This window comes from Dermochelys coriacea, chromosome 9 (genome assembly GCF_009764565.3).
Source record: "Dermochelys coriacea isolate rDerCor1 chromosome 9, rDerCor1.pri.v4, whole genome shotgun sequence".
Lineage (NCBI taxonomy): Eukaryota > Metazoa > Chordata > Testudines > Dermochelyidae > Dermochelys > Dermochelys coriacea.
The window spans coordinates 38033850-38059486 of record NC_050076.1 but is presented as its reverse complement, the minus strand read 5'-3'; the positions used below and the strand labels follow the sequence as shown (position 1 = coordinate 38059486).

The 25637-nt window shown below is 43.6% G+C and overlaps 1 protein-coding gene across 1 annotated transcript in view; it reads left to right on the top strand.

Annotated features, from left to right (window-relative positions):
* Positions 1-21645, top strand: part of MOGAT1 (monoacylglycerol O-acyltransferase 1) — a 33816-nt gene extending 12171 nt beyond the window's left edge. The window contains exons 2-6 of the mRNA XM_038415481.2: positions 6252-6430; positions 6836-7040; positions 12030-12204; positions 15149-15348; positions 17677-21645. Of these exons, the coding sequence (XP_038271409.1) occupies positions 6252-6430; positions 6836-7040; positions 12030-12204; positions 15149-15348; positions 17677-17831 (914 nt within the window). The 3' untranslated portion in view covers positions 17832-21645. The remainder of the gene's footprint in view (positions 1-6251; positions 6431-6835; positions 7041-12029; positions 12205-15148; positions 15349-17676) is intronic.
* Positions 21646-25637: the final 3992 nt, after the last annotated feature.

Sequence of the window (25637 nt, the reverse complement as noted above, 5' to 3'; positions counted from 1 at the left end):
CTCGTGAAGCGTAGTCAGCTGCTGTGGGCTAAGCGTATGGGAATAATATGTGTCCATGGGACAGTTGGTTATTACACCACCATCCCAGTAAAAATCGAGATTCAGGGGAACACTACTGAGGTAGCAGCAGGTGTTGTCCCTAAACTCCCATACCCAGTGCTCATAGGGAGGAACTTCCCAGGGTTTGGAGTCTTACTCCTGATAGGGGAATTGGAGAAAGGGGGAAACCCTGAAGTCAGTGAGGCATCCACAGTAGACTGTCAACCCCCAATCTTCTCTGAAATATCCCCAGATTTGTTCTCCACTCCCAGACAGGGTAGAAAGTTGAAAAGGGAAAGAAGGGCAGCTAAGGCCTTGGGAACCCGAATATTGACCCAAAGCCAGAGGGTCGCTCTCGTAGGTAGGTGGACCCGAGCAGCTGAAAAGGAGGACACCCAGGAGGGAGAAGCATCCGAGTCTGATCCACACCCTAATGCCTCTGAACCAGTAGAGGCAACAGAGACTGGCCTCCTAGATCTCGGGCAGATTAGCCCTGGGAGAGGAAATTTTGGACGGGACCAGGCTGAAGATCCAAGGTATGACAACATTAGGAAGGAGGTGACCGAAATACATGGGGTCCCCGTGGAAGGGAAAACCCAGGGACCAGGACCCTACTTCATAATGAAGAAGAATCTCTTATACCAGATTGCACCAGTACAGGGGCAGAAGGTACAGCAGATCCTAGTACCTCAAAAACACCAGAATGCTGAATTAAGTCTTGCCCATAGTCATCTTTTTGGGGGGCATTTGGGGCTATAGAAGACCCTGGCATGGGTACTGCGACAATTCTTCTGGCCCGGAGTATATGAAGAAGTGTGGAGGTACTGAGTGTCCTGCCCAGAGTGCCAGCTGCACAGTCCCCATCCCCACTTGAGGGCACCTTTAGTACTCCTTCCCATCATAGAGGTCCCCTTTGAGTGAATAGCCATGGACCTAGTGGGATCCCTGGAGAAGACAGCCCGGGGCCACCGATATGTACTTGTCGTTCTGGATTATGCTACTTGCTACCCAGAAGCTGTCCCCCTGTGGAACACGGCCTCTAAAACGATAGCTAAAGAGTTGGTGGGGATTTTTGCCCGAGTGGAGCTATCAAAGGAGATAGTAACAGACCAAGGTACCCCATTTATGTCGAAGCTAATGAAGAACCTCTGTACGCTGCTCCATATCCATACCCTGAGAACTTTAGTCTATCATCCGCAGACCAAAGGGCTGGTAGAAAAGTTTAACTGAACCCTCAAGGCAAGGATAAGGAGAGTGGTAAGTCAGGACGGGAAGGATTGGGACACCCTACTACCCTACCTTATGTTCACAATCCAGGAGGTACCTCAGGCCTCAACTGGGTTTTCCCGCTTTGAGTTATTATACGGACGCCACCCCCATGGCATACTAGATATCACAAAAAAAAATCTGGGAAGAGGCACCCAATGAGGGGAGAAATATAATTGACCATGTGTTGCAGATGCAAGAACAGATAGCCCAGGTCTCCCCTATTGTACGGGAACATTTGGAAAAGGCACAGGAGGCCCAGCGAACCCATTAGAATCGCCAGGCAAAAGTCCAACGGTTCCAACCAGGGGATCGGGTGATGGTGTTGGTACCCGTGGCAGAAAGCAAGCGTTGGGCCCAATGGCAGGGGCCCTATGAGGTGGTTGAACCCGTGGGGGAAGTAACCTACAAGGTGCGGCAGCCAGGACGCCGGAAATAAGAACAAATTTATCACATTGACCTCTTAAAGCTTTGGCACCAATGAGAGGCATGTGTAGTGGCCCAAGAGACCCCGATCCAGGGAAATAACATGCAGGAGCAGATCAGGATATCCACTGATCTGACACCAAACCAGAAGAAGGAGGTAACTGAGATGATCAACCGATACCAGGACGTGTTTTCAACCAAACCAGGTCAGACCACCGAAGCATATCACCACATTATCACAGACCCTGGGGCAAAGGTAACTTTAAGGCCCTATCGGGTCCCAGCGGCAAAAAGGGAGTAGATCAAGGCAGAGGTAAAAAGGATGTTGGAGCTGGGAGTCATCAAAGAGTCCCACAGTCAGTGGTCAAGCCCGATTGTGTTGGTGCCCAAACCTCCATGTTGTTTAATTAGCTGGTGGCAACAGCTGATTTCCTTTGTTTTCCTTTCTCAGCTCTTCTCCTGGAGGGGGTGAGGGGAAGGGCTTGAGGGTACCCCACAGGAAGGAATTCCCAAGTGCACCTTTCTGGGTTCTCAAAATGGGGTTATTGCACTTGGGTGGTAGCAGCATCTACCCATCCAAGTTCAGAGAAAAGCTGTAACCTTGGGAGTTTAATACAAGCCTGGAGTGGGCAGTATTAATTTTTTAGATCCTTGCGGGCCCTCACCTTCAGCACTCGAAGTGCCAGAGTGGGGAATTAGCCTAGACAGATATTTTAGGATAGAAATACTGGCAGATGCTTAACAACGAACTTGCCTTGGGACTGAATTGATGTATGTAAGTTAAAATTATTAACATACTAACCTGTAGGATAAAGACACCCCAACATTATTAGGGTGAGGAAGTTAGATATGGACAAAGGGGTGGCATTTGTATGAATAGTCATGATAACCACTAGGCCCTATAATAGGCCAGACCACCATGTAAGGGGGAGCTCTGGGATATCGGACTTGTTTGGTATGCCAGGGTGTTGCCCAGTTCTTTAGTGGTTATTGATTATTACTGGTTTCCAGTTAATTACAAGTCTAAAGAACTGGGTATTGCAGGGTTCTAGTCCCAGAATCACACACAACAGAATTCAGGTTAAGTTTAGTATCTGGTTGGGAACCCCAAAGTGCACAATGATGACACTCACACTGAAGACAAAGCCAAACTTTAAGCAATTTTATTAGCACAGTTAATAAAGACACTGTCATAAATATAAAGGGAAGGGTAAACACCGTTAAATCCCTCCTGGCCAGAAGAAAAACCCTTTCACCTGTAAAGGGTTAAGAAGCTAAAATAATCTTATGCAAATTGGTGAGGATTTTTATCAAGCCTTCCCCAGGAAAGGGGGTGTATGGCTTGGGGGGATTTTGGAGGGGGAAAGACGTTTCCAAGCGGGCTCTTTCCCTGTTATTTTTGTTAGACGCTTGGAGGTGCCAGCAATAAGGTCCAGGGACAAAAGGTAAAATAGGTTGTACCTTGGGGAAGTTTTAGCCTAAGCTGGTAAAAATAAGCTTACCCTAGAGTTCAGAGTGGGGAAGGAACCTTGACAGCTTGCCAGGGGCTTTCCCTGTACAAGTGACGGAACAAGTTTGGGAACCATTGCTGTAAGGCATTATCTTAAGCAGCAGACTCATTTGGCATGCCAGGTACAGAGCAAGACCCTCCGTGGATGACTGTCTCTTACCACCTGATCCCCAAGAAAGGGTGTGAATAAGGAATGGTACAATATATTAGCTTATTATATTACTGCTACCTTTTTATGTGGTTTGGAGCATTTGCGTCTTTCAAGGTTCCTTCCCCACTCTGAACTCTAGGGTATAGATGTGGGGACCTGCATGAAAAACCCCCTAAGCTTATTTTTACCAGCTTAGGTTAAAATTCCCCAAGGTACAGCCTATTTTACCTTTTGTCCCTGGACCTTATTGCTGCCACCATCAAGCGTCTAACAAAAATAACAGGGAAAGAGCCCACTTGGAAACGCCTTCCCCCCAAAATCCCTCCAAGCCATACACCCCCTTTCCTGGGGAAGGCTTGATAAAAATCCTCACCAATTTGCATAGGTGAACACAGACCCAAACCCTTGGATCTTGGAACAATGAAAAAGCAATCAGGTTCTTAAAAGAAGAATTTTAATTAAAGAAAAAGTAAAAGAATCACCTCTGTAAAATCAGTATGGTGAATACCTTACAGGGTAATCAGATTCAAAACATAGAGAATCCCTCTCGGCAAAACCTTAAGTTACACAAAGACACAAAAATAGGAATATACATTCCATTCAGCACAACTTATTTTATCAGCCATTTAAACAAAACAGAATCTAACGCATATCTAACTAGATTGCTTATTAACTCTTTACAGGAGTTCTGACCTGCATTCCTGCTCTGGTCCCGGCCAAAGCAACACACAGACAGAGAGAACCCTTTGTTTCCCCCCCGCTCCAGCTTGGAAAGTATCTTGTCTCCTCATTGGTCATTTTGGTCAGGTGCCAGCGAGGTTATCTTAGCTTCTTAGCCCTTTACAGGTGAAAGGGTTTTTCCTCTGGCCAGGAGGGATTTAAAGGTGTTTACCCTTCCCTTTATATTTATGACACTAGGCCGTGCCAGTTTGTTTACCTGCCGCGTCCGCAGGTTTGGCCGATCGCAGCTCCCAGCAGACACGGCAGGTAAACAAACCTTTCCCTGCACAAGCGGCGGAACAAGTTTGGGAACCATTGCCTTACAGGGTATAGGCCCGTAGGTTTCTTACACTTCTGCTAAATGAAATGCTAAGCTAGCTCTATGGGGTACAAGGGACAGGGTAGGAACTTCATGGATGATCACCTGTCTCTTACCACTAGATCTCCTTGAGAAGGTGTGAGTACATGTAAGGAATGATACAAAACATTAGCTTCATTCTATGTTACTGTGTCCTTTTTATATGGTTTGGAGCATTTGTAACTTTACTAATCATGGTTATAAAATTGTTAAAGCTTTTATTTGCCCTCAGTGTGAGTGTCATCACTGTGCACAGCAGGGTTCCTGACCAGACACTGAACTTGGTAACCTGAATTAGCTCAACATGTCTCACTGTTATCTACTTTTCCCATTTACTCTAGAGTGATTCACCATCTGCTGTGAAATCCTCCCCTTCCATCTGCCAGGCTGCAAACCAGGTTGATGTAGTTCCCACAAACTATTTTACTCTTCAAAGATGAAACATAAAAACTGGTTTGTAAAATATTCCTGTTCAGCCAGGGTTGTGCTTATTTGCTTTTACACCACAGTAACGGTTAGAGGCTCCAGTCAGGATTGGGGCCTCATTGTGCCAGGCACTATACAAACACATACAAAGACACAGTTTATGCCCAAGGAGTTTACAATCCAAGTTTAGCTCTTTCTACCTTCTGATATCTATGTGCAATGCCCTTTGTGCAAGTCTTGTTGGGTACTCTAAATCAATTCCTCCCACAATTTGCTACTCTCTGTGCCATATAGCAGAGGGTAGCATGGGGCCCAGAATTTCCTTTTAATCAGCTTTGTACATCACAACCAGAGTTGTCCCAGAGCTTCTTAATACAGGGACAAATCCTGCAGGCCCTACACAGGAAATATTCCCATAGACCTGACTGGAACTTTTTCCTGAGTAAAAATTGCAGGAGTTGGCCCACCGCTAACATATCCTGGCTAATACCGTATTATAAATCCACATGATTCAGAAAACTAAGGAAATGGTATCGATATGCTTCCTATCTACTGCAATTATATTAGGATGTTACAATTGCTTTCTCATTACTTTGAGTGTCCCTTATTCTGAAAGTAGCTGGGTTAGGCCAGCTGTCATGATTCCATAGAAATGTTGGTTTGATTTGTGTTTTTGCTCCTAGTGGCAAGACTGTAGACTCTTATTAAATTAGGTTCCCTTTCAGTAACAAGACCTAGCTCTTTTCATCAGTAAATCTCAAAGCACTTTGCAAAGGTCACCCCACAGGTCCGTGGTAGAGCTGGGGAACAGAATTGGAGGCTCAAGTCCCAGCCCAATGCTCTATCCACTCCCTCCCCGTCATGCTGCCTCCCTCTCAGTCAGCCCTGCTCCATCTTCTCACCAACCAGAATATATGAAGTCTTTGTTCACTCTTGCTCTCTCCTTCCCCCTACCCTTAAGTGAATAAGACTCCTTTGACCTGAATTGCTGCTGGCACCCTGCCGAGTGCTGGACTACTCAGACCTTTTCCCCAAGCTCCTGTTTAGTCCTATTAGAGGTGAAGGGGTTCAGCACCTTACAAGATCCATCCCTCACACACAAGCGGGGATAAAAATAAACCCAAGTGAATATGTACCTTCTTTGTCAGGCAGCATCTCTGTTCACTGACAGAAATTCAAATAATAGACAATAGGCCAACTTCAGTTTGATACTGGTGAATAGCCAGAGTAACTTCTATGGAGTTCCTCTGGTTTTATACAGGTGTAAATGAAAACAAAACTGGGTCCAAGGACTCTCTTTCCTATCGTGAAATAGTAATGAATAATCACTGTGGTTTTCTTTTTGTTTCTTGTAGCACAGTGTTGCTGGGGAGTCTTTATCATCTTGCTTTTGGGAAACTACTGGTTCCTACCTGTCCTCTATGCACTGTGGCTCTATCTTGATTGGGAGACCCCTGAAACTGGAGGGAGAAGATCAAAGTGGGTCAGAAGCTGGACTGTTTGGAAGTACTTTACGGATTACTTTCCAATTCATGTGAGTAAAAAGTTTCATACTAAATTGTGAAAATGCAGCTCAAGATGGCTTTTTATCACGAACATTCTGGGTCGTGAAATTGACCTCTCTTCTGTAAAACAAGCTTAGATGAAGAAAAACTGGGGTTAGTGACAGGAAGACTAGTTGGGGACTGGTTCTTTTGAGCTGAACCTTTCTAGCCACAAGATAGAAGCTCAAATATTGTAGAGATTACAGAACTATTAATCTGAGACAGAACTTTATACTTACTTCGCTTAGGATCACCTAAGATGCTCATAATAGGGGGAAATAAAGTATCGGTGATCTACTGTGTGCAGCCTACCTACTCTTAAAATCCTTCCTGTGTTTATGAACCAGTGTGATGAAAATGGTTTTAAACTCAGACTCCATTTATATTATTTGCAGCTCATAAAGACGTCAGATTTGGATCCAAGCCATAACTATCTGTTTGGATTTCACCCTCACGGTATTCTTGTTGCTGGAGCCTTTGGAAACTTTTGCACAGATTATACAGGTTTTAAAGAATTATTCCCTGGTTTTACTCCATATCTTCACATCTTGCCCGTTTGGTTTGGATGCCCTTTCTTCAGAGATTACATTTTGAGTACTGGTAGGTGGAGCCAAGATTTCTTAGCCACTGCTTCAGATATGGCATTTGTTTAAAATGAATCGTATAAAGTGATCTCAGATATAGGGCCTTATTCTGTATCTATTGAAGTCTATGAAAAGTTCTGCCATTTAACTTCAATAGGACCAGAACTGGCCCTGTAGAAAATCTGTTTACAGTGAACGATTGTTTCAAAAGCAATTCAGAATGCTTTGTTGTACTTTTAATGAACTCTGATATAGTGAATCATCATTGAAAGCGACTTTTAATGAAATTCCTGAATGATTTTAATACATAATAATGTGGGAATTGTAATTCCAGTTACGCAGCCCAATTCTGTACTACTGAAGTCAATGAGAGCTTTGCCAAGGGAGCAGAATCAGGCCCATAGCAAATCTGTCATGCAGTGAGGTTGTTTGGTGAATGGGTGACTATACCATATAAGGAATCTAAGCTAGAAGACTTTTTGATTGAGCAATGATCTTTAATTTTTTAAAACATAATTTTAGTGAAAGCTGATAAGTCATTACAGGTTGTGTATGCACTGATCATGATGGATAATATTAATATTTCTTTTCAAGTGTTTTTGATTTTTATTTAGTATTTTTGCATTGGCTCTAAATAAAAAGACAAACTTAGATGCAAAATGTCATTCAAAATACAATGGTAGTAGATGCTGGTATTCCAAAATAAAATCATAATATATGAATACCATAATATTTCACATTATGTAGGAGCAGGACACTCACAACAAAAGAATTAACCAGTTGCCTACAGCTGCACATTCAGATCTGTTGCAAGTCCATTTACTTTAATGAGTTGCACTGGCTTACACAAGGTTCAGTTGACTCATCCAGACCCTTACTAAATTGAGTCATCTTTGCTCACGCAAAGTAATCCCCATTGTGGTTAATATGACTACATGCGTAAGTAAGTGTAGCAGGATTGGGCACCTCCCACATATATTGATAAGTAAGGCCTGTAGGTCTGTTTCACCTGCACAGGAAGAACTCACTGCCACACCTTTTTCCAGACAGTTTTATTCTCCAAACGTACAATTTAGGCAGACATCAAACACAAGAGCCGTTCCTCAGCCCACCCTGGGCTATAGATTCCAAGGGCTTTTCTCCTTTGCCTCTCTGTCCTTTCTGTTTCAGGGCCTACTGTAGCAGCCTGTCTCCCTCCTCCAGGCCATCTATCTGGGAGATACTCTTCCTCGGGGTCTACTAGAGGAGCCAGGAGAGGTGAAAGTAAGCCGGTATGCCGGATCGGCTTCCCCAGGCGCAATTTAAAGGACCTGCAGCTCCCAGCAGCAGCTGGAGCCCCCGGCCCTTTAAATTGCTGCCAGAGCCCTGGGGTAGCGGCGGTGGGGCTGGGGCGGCGATTTAAATGGCCCAGGGCGGTAGCAGCGGCCGAGCCCTGGGCCCTTTAAATCGTCCCTGGAGCCCCACCGCCGCTTCCCCAGGGCTCCAGCAGGCTCCGGGGACTATTTAAAGGGCTCAGGGTTCCGGCCGTCACTACCGCCCCAGGCCTTTTAAACCGCTGCCAGAGCCCCCGGCTGCCACTGTTACCCCGGCGGGGCGGGGGGAGGGGAGGGGAAGGGGAAGGACGCACTTACCGGTACAGGGTGGGCCGGGGCTGGCTCTGAACCCCAGCCCTGCCCCTTCCGCCCGAGGCCCTGCCCCTTCCGGGGCCAGCGGTGGCCCCAGCCAGCCCAGCCCCATACCAGTAGGTCTCTAGACTTACTTTCACCCCTGGGAGCCAGATAGCCTTCTGCAGCTTTCCCTAGTATCTGAGCTCTCAGTAAAATCAGTAGAGCTCTGCCTGGTCACAGAGGTCCATCTACAAGGATCAGATTGCAGGATGGGAGCGTAAAGCTTTTATTTATGGTAGGATCAATTTTTGAGTTGAAGGAGAAACTAGCTATGTTAGGTACTTGTATGGCCTCCCTATTACTACAATATCTGAGTACCTCACAACCTTTGACATATTTATCAGAGCTGTATTTATTAAGGAAAGATAACCTGCCTCACTCAGAATTTCGCTATTTCTAAATTTGGGTTTGTTCCAATTCAGAATGGAAACCAAAAATTTCAAACCTTTCCTCAATAAGGGATGGAGCCCCAGCTCCAGGGCAGGCTGCCCCAGAGCCCTGGACTCTGGAAATGTGGGTTCCCTTGCAGCCTGCCACATTGACTATTGAGGAGGTGGGTTGGCAGAATGCAGACAGATTTCTGTCAGAACTCTGCCTGGTTTCCAGAGGAACTTCATCATCAAAATCAAACTGTCTCCGCAAAATGTTTTGATCTCGATGAATTGACAAATTCTGACCAAAAAAACCTTTTCATCAGAATTTTTCCAGTCAGCTCTAGTATTTCTTCTCAAAATCCTTCTGTGAGGTAGGGCAGTGTTGTTACCCCATTTTACAGATGGGGAACTGAGGCATGAGAGGGCTAAAGTGATTTGCCCGAGGAAGTCTCTGATGGAGCAAGTACTTGAGCCCAAATGCTAGGTTAGGTGCTAACTACTGGACCATCATTCCTCTCTGACAATTACTGAGCTTTCTCTATTATTTTCCCATGCCTACCCATAAGCTGTTTTACTCCTGTCCTAAGTACCGGTTACATGGGAAGAATAGGGCAGGTGGAGTTAAGTACAGTATTGTTTATTAAACAATGATACTATGTTCTGTGGCGTTGAAGAACAAGCTGGAGATAGTTTCTGTCCCAAGAACATTCAGTCCTACTCAGTACAAACATCATTCCAGTGAAGGACTTGATTACTTACCTGGGTCTGAAGGGCTTCACTTACAGTTTTGTTTTACGTGTAGTTATACCATAAACCCCAAGCTCTTTGGGGGAAGGAATTATCCTTTTGGTGGTTGTTGTTGTTCCATGTCTGTCCAGCGCATAGCACACTGGGGTCTTGGTCCATGACTAGAGCTCCTAGGTGTTACCACAATACAAATAGTATATAATAGTAAAAGCAGGAGGAATGGAAGGAAGCATGAGCCTGCTTCTCCTCTCGCCATGGTGTAAATTATGAGTTATTTTATTTAAGTCCATGAAGTTATAGCAAGAAGGCAAAATGGCATAGTGGGAAGAGTGCTGTGTAGCCAGGAGACTTAGGTTCTATTCCTGGCTTTGACGTTAACTCACTGTGTGTGTCTTAAGGCTGGTGGTTCAACCTTGCTGTGCTTCCATTCACCCATTGCTAAAATGAGAATATCTGTATGCTTTTTTGCTGAGATCTGCAGATGAAATGAACTAATTATTGTACGAGAGAAGAGAAACGGCTAATATGTTGCACAATATAATCTGAATGTACTTTGAATTATAATCATATAACATTGCAAAGGAATCACCTTCCACCAAGATATAATTTTTCAGTGGATTTTTGTTACACTTGCATAGGTCAGGAATTGGTAGTAATGGAAACTGAGCATATCTGACCTGACAGAATGTTATTCATAATCTAAATATAGTTCAGTACAGAAGTGTTTCCACATGGCTTTGCCACTCTGACCCATAGGAACAATCCTTTTAGTTTCTCGATGAGAAGTAATTTTGACATGCCCCAAAACTGCCAGTGTTGTAGAACAGTCTGAGTGATTTTATAGATACACAGGTTTTAGAGCCACAGGGGACCATTATGATCATCTCATCTGATCCCCTATATAATACAGGCCATAGAATTTCCCCCATTTCAAACAATGTAATGACTGCTATGTACTCTGTGAGGACACAGCTGGAATATGGAAAAATCTGTACATTGAGCTCTCCTATCAGCATTTGAAGCACATTTGGTCAGTTAACTTATTCCTGGTCATATTTACAAGTCTCCCTAGAACATTAGTTAAACTTAATTCAGTTTCTGTTAGCAAGATTTTTTTCTTTGTATATAGCAACACAATTGCATTACTTATCTCATGTTATAACTTCCCTAATAGCAAAAAAAGATGGGAAACAGCAGCTCAAGTCAGGGCCATTTGTTTATTTGAATCCAAAAAAAAGGCATTCAGTGCCAGCTTTAAAGAAGCACAAGCTGGATTTGATCCCTAGACTGTTCTTTATAAAATATTACTCTAAGATAGCGTGGTTGCACAAAGCAATAGTAAATATGCTGTGGGGAAGAATCCTGCGGGAGATTAGGTTAGGTTAGGCAAAGGTACGTTTTCCTTTCTAATTTCTATAATTCTCAGTTTTCAAAGGGCCAGATTCAGTCTAAGTCTGTCACGGCTTCAGCAGATGTGAAGGTCCCATGCAGCAGAAAGTCAGCCATGGAAGAGGGGTTGGTTGTGTCAGCAGAGAAGAAGGCAAGGCCTCCTCTTTGCCCGAGATGGGTTATGTAGAGAATTAGTGCAGCCCACGTAATGGGATGGGCAGCACAGGCTTGGGAGGTGGCATGGCCAGGGTGCCTCAAGGAAAAGCTAATGAAGTAGTTTAAGTGAGCTGATTCTGCTCCTTATTACACTGTCATTCCATTGACTTCAGTTCTGGCACTATGGGTCCTAGTTTAGATTGTAACATCCTGTATCCACCTTGCTTAAACTCCCAAACTCTCTTTTACTGTTTATATGTGCCTGCTTCTCAATTAACCCCTCCACCTGCCATGGCGTTAGCTTCAGCTTGTCGACTCTCTACACATGATTCTGTAGTCTCGCATTTCTGAGAAGTAAATGCATTATTAGAATCATATGAGATGAGAAATGCCTGATTATTAAGAATTTGTATTTACACCGTGTGGACCCCTCCTCTCTGAAGATCTCACAATGTTCTAGCGTGGCAGGAAAATAGAATTTACCACGAAAGGGAAAGAGACACAGAAAACTTTGTCAAATACAAATTTTGTACAGAACCAGGATCAAATCCCATGTCTCTTGACTCCATCCTGGGTCTTAGCCATTCAAAATATTTTAAAACTATTTCTAGCTTCTCTTGGTGTTGTACAAATGATTTACTGATCCCCTGTTACAAACATTTGATCCTTAAGGACTGGTGTCAGCCTCCAAGAAGAGTGTGTCGCATGTGCTGAATAATGACAGAGGTGGAAACATTACAGTGATTGTGATTGGAGGAGCAGAAGAGTCTTTGGATGCCTATCCCGGAAGTTTAACTCTGAATATCCTCAAGAGGAGAGGTTTTATTAAAATGGCTTTGAAATATGGGTGGGTATCCCATTAGCACTGTTAGCTCTGACTGCACTTCTTGCAGTGTTAATATAGCATAGAAACTGTGTATCTGAAAATGTTATTTGTGCATTGACCTGGGATGCAGATGTCTAAAATAAGAGCTAGAACTGATGTACCTTGATTAAAACAGAATAGAGAAATAATACAGGGGCAGTTGTGAAATCCCTTTTCTTATCATTTCCAGAAATAATCCAATGGTCAGTGGAGGTTTTGGGACATCATGATGATTTGACTGACTTGTTTTAAACCACAGCAGCAAACAAACTGTGACACTCTATGTAGTAACGTTTTGTAGTTCCTCAGTTTGTGTTGCTGAGTCACTCAGCCACACTATTTACTGGCTGTCCCATAGCAGTTCTGCTGACCCTACTGTTCCTGTACGCTGACCCTACTGTTCCTGTACTTCTGAACGCTACTGATTTCAGAGAGTGTTTTTTCTCTTTGACTTGATTGTGATAACCCTTAGGCCTGGATTCAGCAAAGCGCAGAACTATGTGCTTACGTGTGTTGATGAATTGGGATGGATTTAAGCACACGCTTAAGTGCTTTGAAGAAACAGAGCCATAATCCTGGGAAAAAAGGGCATCTTTTTCCTTTAAAGATGACCCACAAAGTGGGGGAGGTAAAAGCCAAGCATACAGATGCATTTCAAACCTCCTTCATAAGTCTATATAGTAGTAATATTAATAACTTGTTTAAGCAGAAGAAATCATCAAAAATAGAGACCAAGGTCTATCCTCCTACTCCAGTGGTTCTCAAACTGTGGGTCGGGACGCCATTTTAATGGAGTTGCCGGGGCTGGCCCAGGGCTGAAACTAAAGCCCAAGCCCCCCACCTTGGGGGCCAAAGTTGAAGCCCCAGGGCTTTGGCCCTGGGTGTCGGGACTCAGGCTACGGGCTCCTGCCTGGGGCTGAAGCACATGGGCTTTGTCTTTGGTCCCCCCTGCCTGGAGTAGTGGGGCTTGGGCTTTGACTCCCTCCTCCTGAGGGTGGCAGGGTTCGGGCGGGCTCAGTCTTTGGTCCCCTCTCCAGGGTCATGTAGTAATTTTTGTTGTCAGAAGGGGGTCGCGATGCAATGAAGTTTGGGAATTCCTGTCCTACTCCTATATGAAGCTCCCATTTAAACCAAGAGCAACTCTGTGTGATACAGTGTGGCTTTGTGTTCTTATTCACAATGGTGAGTTGCTACTATTTAACTGATGCGCAGAACTACAGATAAGGAGCCAAATCCTGCTCCCCTTGTTCAACTGCTATGGAGATCAAAGGGAGTCTTTCCATTTATTTCAGTGGGAGATGGATCAAGTCCCTTAAGCATTTCAGTAGTTCCATTCTCTCCAATGGGTCTAGGACAGTTGATTCAAGGTCATACAAACATTGAATACAAAACAGAAAAATCATAATGAGACAGCACAAGTAGAGAATAAACTAGTTTCTCCTGAGTTTCACAACCAAAACTCCATGTTTCTTATTTCAGTGTATCAACCCTTTATAGTCTTTCAGATGAAAACAAAAGCTAGTATATTCGCAGGCCATGTAGAGAAATGCCTTTGCACCACAAGGTTTTCCTGTTCATCATCATTAGTAGTCTAACAAAAACTTGGCAGTAATCCATTCTGCTTACAGTCTTCAGATGTTTCTTTCAGTGGCAGCTATATGATGCAGAATGTCATTGCTGAGAAAGCCACCTAAAAATTTTAGGCCAGGCAGACACCATTCGAGGGGCAAGGGGGCGTGGGGTAGGGAATGGTATTTCTTATGAATCCCAGAGTCTAAGAAGCCACATAAACAGTTATCTTATTTTCACGCAAACAACTCATGACTATCCATTGTACATACCAGACAGCTGCATTATTGCTTCAGGAGGATTCATTTTCATTACTCTTATTAGCATATCCCACTGATGCATTCCAAGTTCTAAAATCTTCACCTTGACTAATCTTGCTGCAATACTGCCATTTTAACAGCCATGCCCCATAGAGATAGATTGTCAAACATGGTGCAAGATGAAAATGCTTAGGAAACATATTGATTGCCTAGGATTTTAGTGCAAGAAAACTGAGAGCTGTTAAGCTTCTGGAGAGAACACTTAAGATAGCTCTTTATTTTAATTTTATACAACAGTATTGTATTGGTTCCCCACACTTTCTAACAGCCACATACGTTTACCAGACTGACAGCTCAGCTGTAGTAGCCAGGTCTTTCAATAAAGGTTTCCCCTTTCACCCTGACAACAGCAGAACCATTGCAGTTCCGATGCTTAGGAAGGAGTGGAATTTGGAGAGTTTTTGCAGGTGCTATATAACCCCTTTCAAGCCACAGATCCCTGCTGAGGAGAAGAACAAGAATTCCTTATGATGTGGAGAGGCTGAGTTCTAAACTAAAATAGACTACTAGACCAACTCCTGCAAACAGGATTCAGCCTCTAATGTTAAAAGATCAACCCTGGGATTTTCACAGGCACTACATGGAGTTAGACACCCAACTCCCATTGAATGTCGCCTATAAGATAGAAGGTGCTATGAAACTACAGCAAACTCAGTGTAACTGTGATGGCCCAGTTCCAACAGCTGTTTGTCATGAGTAAGATTTTAGCAGTTGCCATAAAATCACAAAAAAGGGATTCCTCTGTCTTTAATGGAAACCGTCACTTAGGTTTGCTGCGGTTTGAACACTGTGCAGGAGGCAGAAGGTGGCTATGTTTTTTGTTTGTACTAAATATTGTGGCCCTTTCGAGCTGCACAAAGAAGCATTTCAGCTGCATTTCAATGAAGAGTTGAATGCATAATGCAAATACTGATGAATTTTACAAGCATTGAGGAAATTACCTGCATTTATTAATCTGACTCATCATGCTGTAGATGTGAGTTGCAAGTCATGCTTCATTGAGTGCCCTGTGATTATTAATTCTATTTACTTTACAGGGCTCACTTGGTTCCAGTATTTTCTTTTGGTGAAAATGAACTGTTTAAGCAAGTTGCAAACCCCAAAGGATCGTGGCTTAGAACTTTACAGGAGAGACTGAGGGAGACAGTGGGGTTTACTTTACCACTGTTTTATGCTAGAGGAATATTTCAGTACAGTTTTGGCTTGATGCCTTACAGGAAACCTATTCACACTGTTGGTAAGTTCCTTAGTGGTTTCTGTCATTCTTATGGGAATGTTTAAAATGTGTGATTTGTGGTTAAATCCAGTAACAGTGTTCCTTTACAAATCTGGTCTGCCAGAAAGAACTGGCTGCTGTGCATCTAACTCAAGCACATGAGGTTTGAAATAAATGTTTGTCTTTCCTAATGTCTTTATCCTGTTCTGTTGGCAGGGGGGAGGAGATAAAGGCAAAAGGCTTTATAAATAATTTACACCAACTGGGCCACACTGTAGTAAGTGATTACAGTAGATTGAAACAAGAGGAGGAGCTTTGACTGCATCAGCCACGGGGTGGGATGCAGGGGAGCACTATTTACAGAAGCCAAAGAGGGGAAGGGAAGCTTCCCTCTGCTGTTTGCACTCCCCTGCACTTTAATCCCTGCCCAAATCCTTTCCTTGTGTGCAGTCCACCTGAGAGGGCTGAGTGCTCAAGAATTCCTAAGAAAGTCAGGGAGATGTTCCAATCCATTGAAGAGCAGTGGAGCATCTCCATAGCCTTGTAGTTTCATCAGAAGATATTTAGCCCCTCCTCCCTCTCTCTGGGCAAGTTTGGCAGCTAGATCCACAGGTCCCCACCCCACCCATAGTAAAACACAGAAGCCAGCACACAACACAGCTCCAGGTCAGGGTATATGCCTCCTCCAGCTCCTGTAATCTCTGTTCTGCACCCTTCAGGTTCTTCAACATCTGCAGGATGCATGTGGCATGCAGAATTTGTAGCTCCATAGAATGGGTCTTTTTCTTTTAAAAAGAGTTTTTAATGGACAGATCATTAAATGTTTAATTTAAACATATATACAAAGTGCTGATAGATCAAATTTGGAGGCATTTTTTTTCAAAATTGGCCCAACTCTTCTCTCATCAAAGATAGTGTTGAACTGCTATGAACTTCAATGGAGTTAGGTCAATGCTGAATGCTTTTGAAAAATCCCACCCTTTAATCAAGGTCATGCTGCAAGCTACCCAAAGCCAAAGGTTGAAAACCTAGATATTTGTCAGGTAAAGCCATTTTCTAGTACAATGTAATTTCACCTTCATTCCAACACACTAGTCAGTCTGTATTTCCCTGTGTCCTGTTCTTTCTGCCCATATAGTCTTGGGTGGGGTGGTGGGGAAATCGATTCATTAAAAAGCCTGGACTTTTTATTTAAATGAAACAGATGTTTATGTTCTTTAAAAATAAACCTATTTAAAATTAAACTTGTAGTTATGACAACCTATGTTAAGACCAAAACTTACTGTAATCTATTCATTTAAATTTAAAAAAAAAAGAAGAAAAAAGCAGTATGTTTGCTGCCAGATTTTAAAGAAAATCAGACCATTGCACTGGTAGAAATCACTGGCTAATCACCTGGAACCAGAATTTGTTGAAGTGCTAAACTAGCTTAGGACAGCAGTATCCTTTTCTGCAGATATAGAGAAAATAAACTGAAATGAAGAGTATACCCTACTTGTTTAGTGCAATGACTAGTTCATTCAAAGTTTAAAAAATCAATTGGGAACTGAAAAAACAGTAATCTTGTTTTTCTCTTCCGATGTGTGAATAAAAACAAGGTGTGAGATGATGAAATCTACTAGTTCTAAAATCCTGAAGGATATAGTGACCCAAAACAATCAGTTCAATTCACTAACTACAGATACTTCCTCTGTTTAATTTAGTTTTAAATGCAAAATATGTTTAGATAAACTTTTTTCTTATGTATCCAGCACATTTGATGATTTTTATTAATTGAATAAAACTAATTTTTAAAATGATGGTTTAGTGCATTTTTAATTGAATTTGAATTTCCATCCAAATAGAGCTCAATCACAAGTAAAAAGTTATCCATTTAGTAAATGAGAAATGAATCATTCATCATTTTCTAACAATAAAAAATTAAAAGTTAAGAATCTGAACAATTGTAAGTTAAGCTATATAAATAAATGTGTAACTTCATGGTTAGCAAAAAGAAGCACCAAATTTAGTGCAAAGGCTATATTTATTTGCAGGTCAGCATGTTTCAGTGGTTTCCAACCATTGAAAATCAACTTTTCTTGGGAAAATAACTAAAAAGTACAAGTGCAAAACAAGATTAAGATGAATTTAAATCAAGACTTCCTGCTTGCTGATTTAATGCTAGGTGAAATTCTGGCCCCATTGAAGTCAAAGGGAGTTCTGCTAGTGACTTCAGTGGACCCAGGATTTCATCAACCATCTGTAAAACAACAAAACTAAATATCTGGCCAATATGGAAGAGTACTTTTATCTGCGGCAAATAGATGTCAGTGTAGCTAACGTCATTGCTATTTTGTTCGTTATTTGCAGTGGGGAAACCTATCACTGTAAAACAGAATTTGAATCCTACTCTTGAAGAGGTCGAGCAGCTGCATCAAACATACCTGCGAGAACTAAGTAAATTATTTGAAGAACACAAAGATGAATATGGGATACCAGACCATGAATCGCTCATCTTTAAATAACTGCAAATTCAGGATGTCCAGATGTAAGACAGTGGCCTTTTGATGAAACAAAACAGTTCTCAATTTGCAACCACTCTTCTATAAGAAAACTCTGTGTGTGTTAGATTAAATTGATAGAATTCCTTCCCACCTTCTTAATCATGGAAAATCCTTCTTCATTTAGCGTCTGGTCCTGCAAAGCTTCTCTGTGTGAATGGTCCCTGTGGCTTAATCAGCACTGAAAATTGTAAGTATCTTTCCCACTAGTGGCTTAGCAGCTCTGCTGGTGCGAATGCTAGTGTAGACAGAACACAGGTGTCTTTACCATCATGTGGTCCAGCCCTAGTTTCAGAAGGTGGAGCTGCACTAGTGCTAGATCAACAGTGGGAAAAGTGTTAGTGTAGACAAGGCCCTTGACTGCAGCAACTTTGTTCTTATCTTTTACCCAACGAGTGTGTAATTTAAGATTAGGGGATTTACTAAACTTCTATTCGGTGTGACATTGAGTTCTCTGAATACTAAGAAAAACACATGCTAATCTTCAGTAGAAATGAAGCTGTGTGTATAGAGCTCATGGCCATCAAGAACAGAACCTGAATATGCAAAACAATGAATAGTTTGAGGTTGCTGTCCAAAATGGGTAGGGTGACCAGACATCCCGTTTTTAACGGGACAATCCGGTATTTAAGCCTTCTTCCAGGTGTGCCAACTTTTTGCTAAATACGGGCAAATTGTCCTGTATTTTCTGGGATCCCAGCACAGAGCTGCAGTGGGGGGCAGCAAGTGGCTGTGCCCCCACCTTTGCTCTCCCCAACGCATGCCCACACCAGAGTCTCCCTGCCCTCCTCCTCTAGTGGCAGCAGCAGTGCCGGGGATGGGCAGCGAGAGCATGGCCGGAGGGGAGCAGCCCGGTCTCCACTACTCCCCGTTCCCACCCCAGGAAGCAATGCCGCCAGCAGCTCCCACTTTGCACGGGTCAGTAGCCAGGGCAGGTTGTGCTCCCCATCCTCTGTACACCTACTGTGCTCTCTGCCAGAGGCTTGGGACAGCCTATGGGGTTGGGGGTCCCTGCTCAGCTGTGGTGTGAACCCTAATCCCCTGAATTAGTAGGAAGGGCTCTGCTGGCCCCCTGGTTGGGGAGCAGGCTGTGAGCAGTATTTCACCTCACTGCCGACCCCCCATGCACGTGGGACCCCTAGTGGGGTAAGGAGGAACGTGGGGGGTGGGAGGACGGAGTGGCAATACTAGCCTTGTGCTGGAGGGAGAGTGGCTCGAGCTGGCCGGCCTGCCCTGTGTGCAGGGAGGTGGGGGGGCGCTTAGACCACCAGCCCCATGGGCATGTGTGTGGCGGGGGGCGGGCTTGGACCTGCCTGTGGGCAGGTGAGCAGCAGGAGGATTGTGGCCGGGCAGCAGAGGGGCTCAGACTGGGAATGGGGGTTTGCGGGTGGGTAGTGGGGTAGCCTCGGGCAGCCTTGTGCGAGGGGGGTGCTGTGGCATGGGCCGGCCCAGGGATTTCCCTTTTTCCCTTTGGAAAAATATGGTCACCCTATAAATGGGCCCTACTTAAAGTGGTTCACCCAGACTGTAAGATGATATTTAACAGATTCACCCCTCATTTTGAAGAGCTGATAGGGCTTTGTGAGGTTTTAGTATTGGTTGTGTGTGTGTACATGTACATACATATGTTGCATGATGGGAGAGAGATAACAGTAATTTTTAGTAAAGGTTGAATTTTGGGTCATGGGTTTCTAAAATACAATAACTTTATAGGAAAAGGCGGTCACCGTTCTGTAAATAGCTGTTTGTTTGGGAGCTACTTTACCAAGGAGACCTGTAGGAATCAAACAATTTTGGCATGACTAGGCTGTGACTGTTACAAATGAATACCAAACTCTTAGGTCAGGCATCTTTAAGAGAAGGAAAACCTCCCCCATTTTGCTCAGTACAGTCCTGAAACATCACTGAGAGAACATACTTTAGTTTATACTTCTTTCCAGTGATGAAAAAGATTGGAGTCCAGCAGCTAGAGCAAGGGACCAGGAGTCAGATTCTGAAATGTTATTCCTGCTGCTGACTTGCTGTTTCACAGAGCAAGCCAATTAACTGCCCTGTGCCTCAGTTTCCCCATCTAAAGTGTCAGGCCCATTGCACAGGGAGGCAATAAGGGTTGCCACTTTCTCCTCCCCTTCAGTTGGTTCTCTGAGTGTTGATCATGTTGAAAAGCTGCTCTTTCTCTCCACTGCTGCAGCTGCTCAATATGTGACTCTACTGGTTGCCTGCCATTACCTGGATTAGGAGCAAGACGGGAAGGGAAGGTCTGGCTGCTCTGCTCTAGTTACTACCTACCTGATTTCTTGCTGGACAGTGCTCAAGGAAAGGAGCTCCATTAACTCTGTTTGGACCCAATGAGGGAGGAGAATGCTTAGCATAGGATGTTTCTCCAATTTATAGAGCAGTGGCAGCCAAGTTAGGGGAGGAAGATGAAAATTGCCCCTCCTTCTCTGTCTTGGGGAGAGCCAGGGATACAGGATCAATTTGCTAGTGTTGGTGGCGCAGCATTAATTTTGGGAATGGAGCGAGGATGAATTTTTAGAGAGTGGAGAAGGGGATCTGTTTCCTGTTGGGGAGGAAGGTAGAAGATTAATTTGCTGGGGGAACCTGAGAGGGAGGGTCAATGTGGTGAGCAGATGAGGGGAGCAGAGGATCAGTTGGATGGGGTTGGCTGTGGATCAAGGAATCAGCTCACGGTGGTGAGGGCTGGAGAGAAAGAGATCCCTCCTCCCCGCTATATGTGTACACATTCCCTGCACCAAACAGTGATCAACCAGAACTGACAACTGGGCTCTGGGAGTTTAAGAAATACTGGGTGGGTACCTCTGAAATGGAGTTATGAGCAGTAAAACTCCTACATTAATCATGTGTCTTATTATCAAAGGGTAATGACTTAACTGTAGGGACATAACTCTCACCAGAAATGACCTTTTGGAACAGTGTGCTGAGCAAAATAGGGATGACTTGTACTAATTAAATTTTGAAAGAAAAATCCTGACCACACCAAAAGCCTGCACTGGAAGGAAAATGGGATAATCTAGTGGGCCTTTCCCAATTTGAATCATCAAAATTTTATGGGAATCTTTTTTTTTTTTTAATCATGTCCAGATGATGGGAAAGTGTAGGCTGCTCCATTCCCACAATCTCAGAGCAGTGACATTCACTTCCATCCTGTATGTTGTATTCATCCTTCAGAAGAAAGGTTAACACTTCATGGATACATGAATTTCTCCCTAATAAAATGTAAGCCCGCAGGCTCCTATATACTGCAGAATTAGTCTGATTTAGGTCTCTGTGGTGTTGTTATAGCAAAAATGTCCTAATGAGACAGCAAAAAAGTTGGAGTTGGGCATGATCTGAATGCTGTAATATCTCGATGTCTCGTGGTTTTGTAAGTGTCTAATCATCGTGAGCACAATGTTGGAGTTTAAGCAGATTGAAGAGACTTTTTTCCCCATAAATCAGGCCACATATTTGTTACCAAAATATGGATATTGGAGCCTTACTTTGGGCACCCATTATTGAAAATCTTTGCCTAACTCTCAGGTACCCTAATGCTTGGGTCCCAAAAATAATGATGTTTAGTGGAAAGAATTATATTAATTTTTTTATATTTAAGAAAGTAATGTATATATTTGTAAATGCTTTCCACATGGAGGAAAGCCTTTGTTTGTAGTTTAGTTGAAAAGAGTTTGCCTCACTGCAAATAGTTCTCCAACTTGTTGTCAACTGCAACGTAAATAAGAGCGGACTTTATTCATGAGCTCTGACCGGCAGTGCATGAGTCCTGAGTTTGATTTCCAGTCCCAGGCTTCTGCTTCCAGGACTGTCCACCACCTGGTATACTCTGGAGGCAATGCTGTTGGGGTAGGCAAAAGTAGGGAATGCATCGTATCACTGGACAATTAAGGAGCTGCTTGACAGGCTCAGAAGGGAGTCTCAGTAAAAGGAATGTGTCTGTGATTCATGTAAGGGTTAAAACAGTAGGAGGAAGAGAGAGAAAATCTTTTCAAGATGCATGTTGTCATGGGGGACTACAAATACAAAAGCAGCAAGCATCAAACCAACTATAATTAGTTAACAACAGAATCCAGTATAATTTTGTGACACTAAGCGTCCCTGTATTCACACTGTATACACTATTGTAATAATTTGTTTACAGAATATGCCTTGTGAGGTATCATTTGAAAACTCATAATTCACTGATCATTAATATCCTTCTGTGATGTATGTATGTGGTGGGTTGTCAGAGTTACGAATATATGCTGGAATTATGACTGAAGTATGTGTAAACCAAGTATGTTGGGGGAGCTGTTAGACATGTTTATCATAAACAAAGGAATAGATGTTTACCACAATTTACATATAAGCAGTAAATAGGACATCAAGACAGCAGAGGGAGGAGATGGCAAGAAACATAACCGTTTGCATTTCAGCAACCACAAGTAGGGGAAGGAAGAGCATAGAGCTTCCTTCACTACCAGACTCCATGTGATCTTCCTCACAGCTTGAATAATCTTTACTTTGAGGAGTAACCTTCAGAAGAATATATTGCAAAGGTTTACTGGCTATAACTACGGGGGCTGAACCTCGTGTGCTAAGCAATTGAACCAAATGATTGTATGTCATATTACTGTATTATAAAAGTGAGTAGAGTGAGGCCTTTTCTGACAGCTAGTGACACTGGTGATTAATATAATTCTGAAGTGTATGTATTCATACTATATGAGGAAATACGGATATTTAATGATATTATATTTTACTATCTGTGGCCGAACAGGGAGAAACAGGTTCTCTCCTAGACAGGAGCAGCAAAGGCAGCTATATACCTGTCACCTATGCAAAATAAGCATGGTGGACTCAGAACAATGGAAGTTCCATTTACATACCGGAGGATGGGAAGCCCACAGGAAGGGAAGAATAGCAGGCGGTCATCCTGCCTCTTGAAACAAAGTCACTGAACTTTGGAAGATATAAGCACGGACAGATGTCTTCGGCATCCATAACTAGACAGATACAAGGGAAAAGAGCTCTTGCAAGCTGAGAAAGGTGGGTCCTTCAACCAAGGGAGATTTCAAATCTGGGACCTGAATATAGGTGAGAAACCATCTTGAACAAAGCCTGTATTTTGCTAGATTAACTTTTAGACTTTTAGATGCATTTTCACTTTTATTTGCTTGTAATCCTTTCTAACATCATTCCTTTTACTTGGCATCACTTAACCTTTGTCCTATTGTGTCCTATAAACTTGTTTTATTTTTACTATAAACCAACTCAGTGCAGTGTTTATATTGAGTGTGTCTTTACCCCAGTTAAGTGAATAAATGGTGATGTGCTTTTGTGTCTTTAGAGGGACAAACAGACCTTAATATTCCTCTGAGCTGTCCAGGAAGCACACAGTTTTGAGAAAGTTCAGCATGGGAAGTGTGTTGGGGTCACCCTGCAAGTAGTAACTGCGACTGATGGAAGCCAGAGTGGGGGTATAGACAGGCTGCTGGGGTCAGAGTTGCTGACCCAGGGCTGTCCAGTACACAGACACTTCAAGGTGTGACCTGCATGCTTGTAGGCCGGTTGGGGGAATCCCAGATTGGGAGCTACAGCAGCAAAGCATTGTGAGGCAGCCAGGATTGCAAGGCAAGTTGCGCCCCAAACCAAACCCCTTGAGTTCCCTTGCCTTTTTCCTGTCCCCAGGGCTGTAGATGCCTTGGAGAGAGCTAGCATTGCTGCTCTCTGGAGAAACAGCTGTTTTCTCTCTAGATAGATTGCTAGCAAATTGTCAGCTATCACTTCTTCCTTTCTGTTCCTCCTTGAAGCCACATATACTTCTTCTCATTGCCAGGCCTTATGCAGTTCTGTAACTGCTGCGTTGTTACAAAACTCATGACCTCCTGTTGCACCAGGCTCCTCTTTCTGGGTTGGGATCTCTGAAGGTGTTGGGTGGGGCAGGGGGAGATCTTGCAGGCTGTTCATCACTGAGCAAGGAAAAGAGTTTTGAAATCAGGGTTTGGGAGTCATAATCTGGGTGCTTATCATTAGCAGAAAATCTGGAGGGTTTCTGCACTTAGCAGTGGGCATGATCAAGAATTTGTCCAGGGAAGGAAACTCGGGAGGGTTTGACAGTTGCAAAGATGGGGAGAAGGAAGAGCAAATGCTTGTTTTACCCACACATTGGATCCTGGACCATCTACATTAGTTGCTGGTACCTTTCTTCTCACCATGGTCTGGGAATCTTTGGCTGTTCACCAATTATTTCTCTGCCACTGGACTTGATGACATTCAAGCTCAGGTGTGAACTAAAACACTATGTGCGTGTAAGGAGAGGACGCAGAATGATATTTGGACTCCTGTTGCTCAAATTAACCACTGATTCCAGGGATTTTGAGAAAGGGTAACAAGAAGGGATTCTACAGGTATATTAGCAACAAGAAGTTGTTCAGGGAAAGTGTGGGACCCATACTGAATGGGGGACACAACATATGATGTGGAAAAAGCTGAAGTATTCAATGCTTTTTTGCCTCGGTCTTCACAGAGAACGTCAGCTCCCAGAGTGCTGCACAGGGCAACAGAGTTTGGGGAGGAGGTGAGCAGCCCTCAGTGGTGAAAGAACAAGTTAAGGACTATTTAGAAAAGCTGGACATGCACAAGTCCCTAGGTCCAGATCTGTTGCATCCAGGGGTGATGAGGGAGTTGGCTGATGTGATTGCAGAGCCATTGGCCATTATCTTTGAAAACTCATGGTGATCGGGGGAAGTCCCGGACGATTGGAAAAAGGTAAATATAGTACCCATCTTTAAAAAGGGGAAGAAGGAGAATCAGGGGAACTACAGACTGGTCACCCTCACCTCAGTCCCTGGAAAAATCATGGAGCATATCCTTAAGGAATCCATTTTGAAGCACTTGGAGGAGCAGAAAGTGAACAGGAACAGTCAACATGGATTTACCAAGGGCAAGTCATACCTGACCAACCTGATTGCCTTGTATGATGAGATAACTGGCTTTGTGGATATGGGGAAAGCAGTGGATGTGATGTATCTTGACTTTAGCAAAGCTTTTGATATGGTCTCCCACAGTATTCTTGCCAGCAAGTTAAAAAAGTATGGATTGGATGAATGGACTATAAGGTGGATAGAAGATTGGCTAGTTCATCTGGCTCAACAGGTAGTGATCAACAGCTCAATGTCTAGTTGGCAGCTGATATCAAGCGGAGTGCCCCAGGCATCTGTCCTGGGGCCAGTTTTGTTTAACATCTTCATTAATGATCTGGATGATGGGATGGATTGCACCCTCAGCAAGTTTGTGGATGACACTAAGGTCGGGGGAGAGGTAGATACGTTGGATGGTAGGGATAGGGTCCAGAGTAACCTAGACAAGTTGGAGGATTGGGCCAAAAGAAATCTGATGAGGTTCAACAAGGACAAGTGCAGAGTCCTGCACTTAGGATGGAAGGATCCCATGCACTGCTACAGGCTGGGGACCGACTGGCTAAATGGCAGTTCTGCAGAAAAGGACCTGGGGATTACAGTGGATGAGAAACTGGATACAAGTCAACAGTGTGCCCTTGTTGCCAAGAAGGCTAATGGCATATTGGACTTCATTATTAGGAGTATTGACAGCAGATTGAGGGAAGTGATTATTCCCCTCCATTCGGCATTGGTGAGGCCACATCTGGAGTATTATGTCCAGTTTTGGATCCCCCCACTACAGAAATGATGTGAACAAATTGGAGAGAGTCCAGTGGAGGGCAACAAAAATGACTAGGGGACTGGGGCACATGAC